The sequence below is a fragment of the Clarias gariepinus genome, chromosome 2, assembly GCF_024256425.1.
Source record: "Clarias gariepinus isolate MV-2021 ecotype Netherlands chromosome 2, CGAR_prim_01v2, whole genome shotgun sequence".
NCBI lineage: Eukaryota > Metazoa > Chordata > Actinopteri > Siluriformes > Clariidae > Clarias > Clarias gariepinus.
The window spans coordinates 50,628,769-50,630,280 of record NC_071101.1 but is presented as its reverse complement, the minus strand read 5'-3'; the positions used below and the strand labels follow the sequence as shown (position 1 = coordinate 50,630,280).

The 1,512-nt window shown below is 33.4% G+C and overlaps 1 protein-coding gene across 1 annotated transcript; it reads right to left on the bottom strand.

The window, feature by feature from the left end:
* Positions 1-238: 238 nt before the first annotated feature.
* Positions 239-1,228, bottom strand: LOC128513416 (trace amine-associated receptor 13c-like). The gene has a single exon (XM_053487172.1). It carries the CDS (start codon positions 1,226-1,228, stop codon positions 239-241), a length of 990 nt encoding a protein of 329 aa, XP_053343147.1.
* Between the last annotated feature and the right edge of the window lie 284 nt (positions 1,229-1,512).

Genomic DNA, 1,512 nt, shown 5'->3' with positions numbered 1-1,512 from the left:
CCCATAATACATACAGTGTTTTAGTTATTCAACTTCTATTTTATGCTTCTGTAGCAAATATCATTTCTACAGTTTAAATAATAAAACATTATACTTTATTGTATCATATTATCTGTTGGCGAAAGCTTTGAGTATTATATTAAGGGTTAAAATCTGATTTGTTATGGAAATTTAAAATTAATTCAATATAACCTTAGTATTGAGGCACAACTTCAGAAGTAGTAAAAAAAAAAGCTTTTCATGAAAGAACATTTATTAGTTCAGAATCTGTTTGGAATATTTGCAAAATTATAATTAATTTCATGCACTTCCTAAACCATGGGTAAAATAGAGCATAAATAAATGGATTAATGGTGGAATTAAGATAAAACAAGATTGAGACATAATAAAAGGCTGCTGTTTGTATTTCAATAATGTTTCCTAATAAAGTGTATATAAAATATGGAAATAAACAGGCCAGAAACACAGACACTAAAATGCTGAGGACTTTAGCTGCTTTTCTCTCAGATTTCATTGAGTGTGAGGTGATTTTCTGTGTTTTAGGCCGTGTGTGATTATTAAGATCTCTGATAGCAGTAGCATGTTTTTTAGCAATCACAAAAACCTGTGTATACAATATGATTATAACAGAAAGTGGAAATATAAAGGAAAATAGAAGATCAATTACAGACCAAACCTCATTTATAAAGAGAAAACACTCTCCTGGACACATTACAGAACTTTTAAAGTTTCCGTTGAAATACAGGATTGCTATGGTATAGCCCATCACTACACACCAATTAAAAACAATTACAACACGAGTGAATCTTACAGACACAATGGCCATGTAGAGAAAGGGGTTTGAGAGAGCCAAATACCGATCCACAGCAATTTGAGCAATATTATAGGTTGATATTATGAGAAGACCACTAATCAGCCAGTATATAGTGCAGAAAACTCTCCCAAAAATCCAGCATGACTCAATAGTCCAGATTAACATTAGGGGCATTGCAAAAATGCCAACCAGAAAATCCGACACAGCCAAAGAGAGCACAAGGGTATTTGCTGGTGTGTGAAGCTGCTTAAAGTGGAAAACAGAGATCATGATGAGCAGATTTCCACACACTGTTAGCAGAACCACAGCAGCTGAACACACGTACAGTAAGATATAAACTGCAGGAGATACAGATCTCTTTGGACAGGAGAAATGCACACAGCGATCAGACTGGTTAAACTCTGTCAGGTTCATGAATACAGCATTACTGTAATATCTACAAAATTAATCAGTAAAACAGTAAATGTAAAAAGTCTGAATGAATGACTCATGGCCAAAGCAGCTCTGGTCTTTTATACCTTAGAAATTGATCACACCTCCCCAATTTGAGTGACAACACAAAAACAACACTAAATACTCGTATAAAGTTTCCCCTATCTCATATGTTCTTGAATGGAATGATGGGACTTATGATATTCCTTTTACTATGGTAAATGTAGGATTGTAAATATTTTACGTTCATGAATATAAATCAACAT

Excerpts from the sequence above, each read along its gene's own strand:
- LOC128513416 (XM_053487172.1), bottom strand. The coding sequence starts at position 1,228 with ATGAACCTGACAGAGTTTAACCAGTCTGATCGCTGTGTGCATTTCTCC.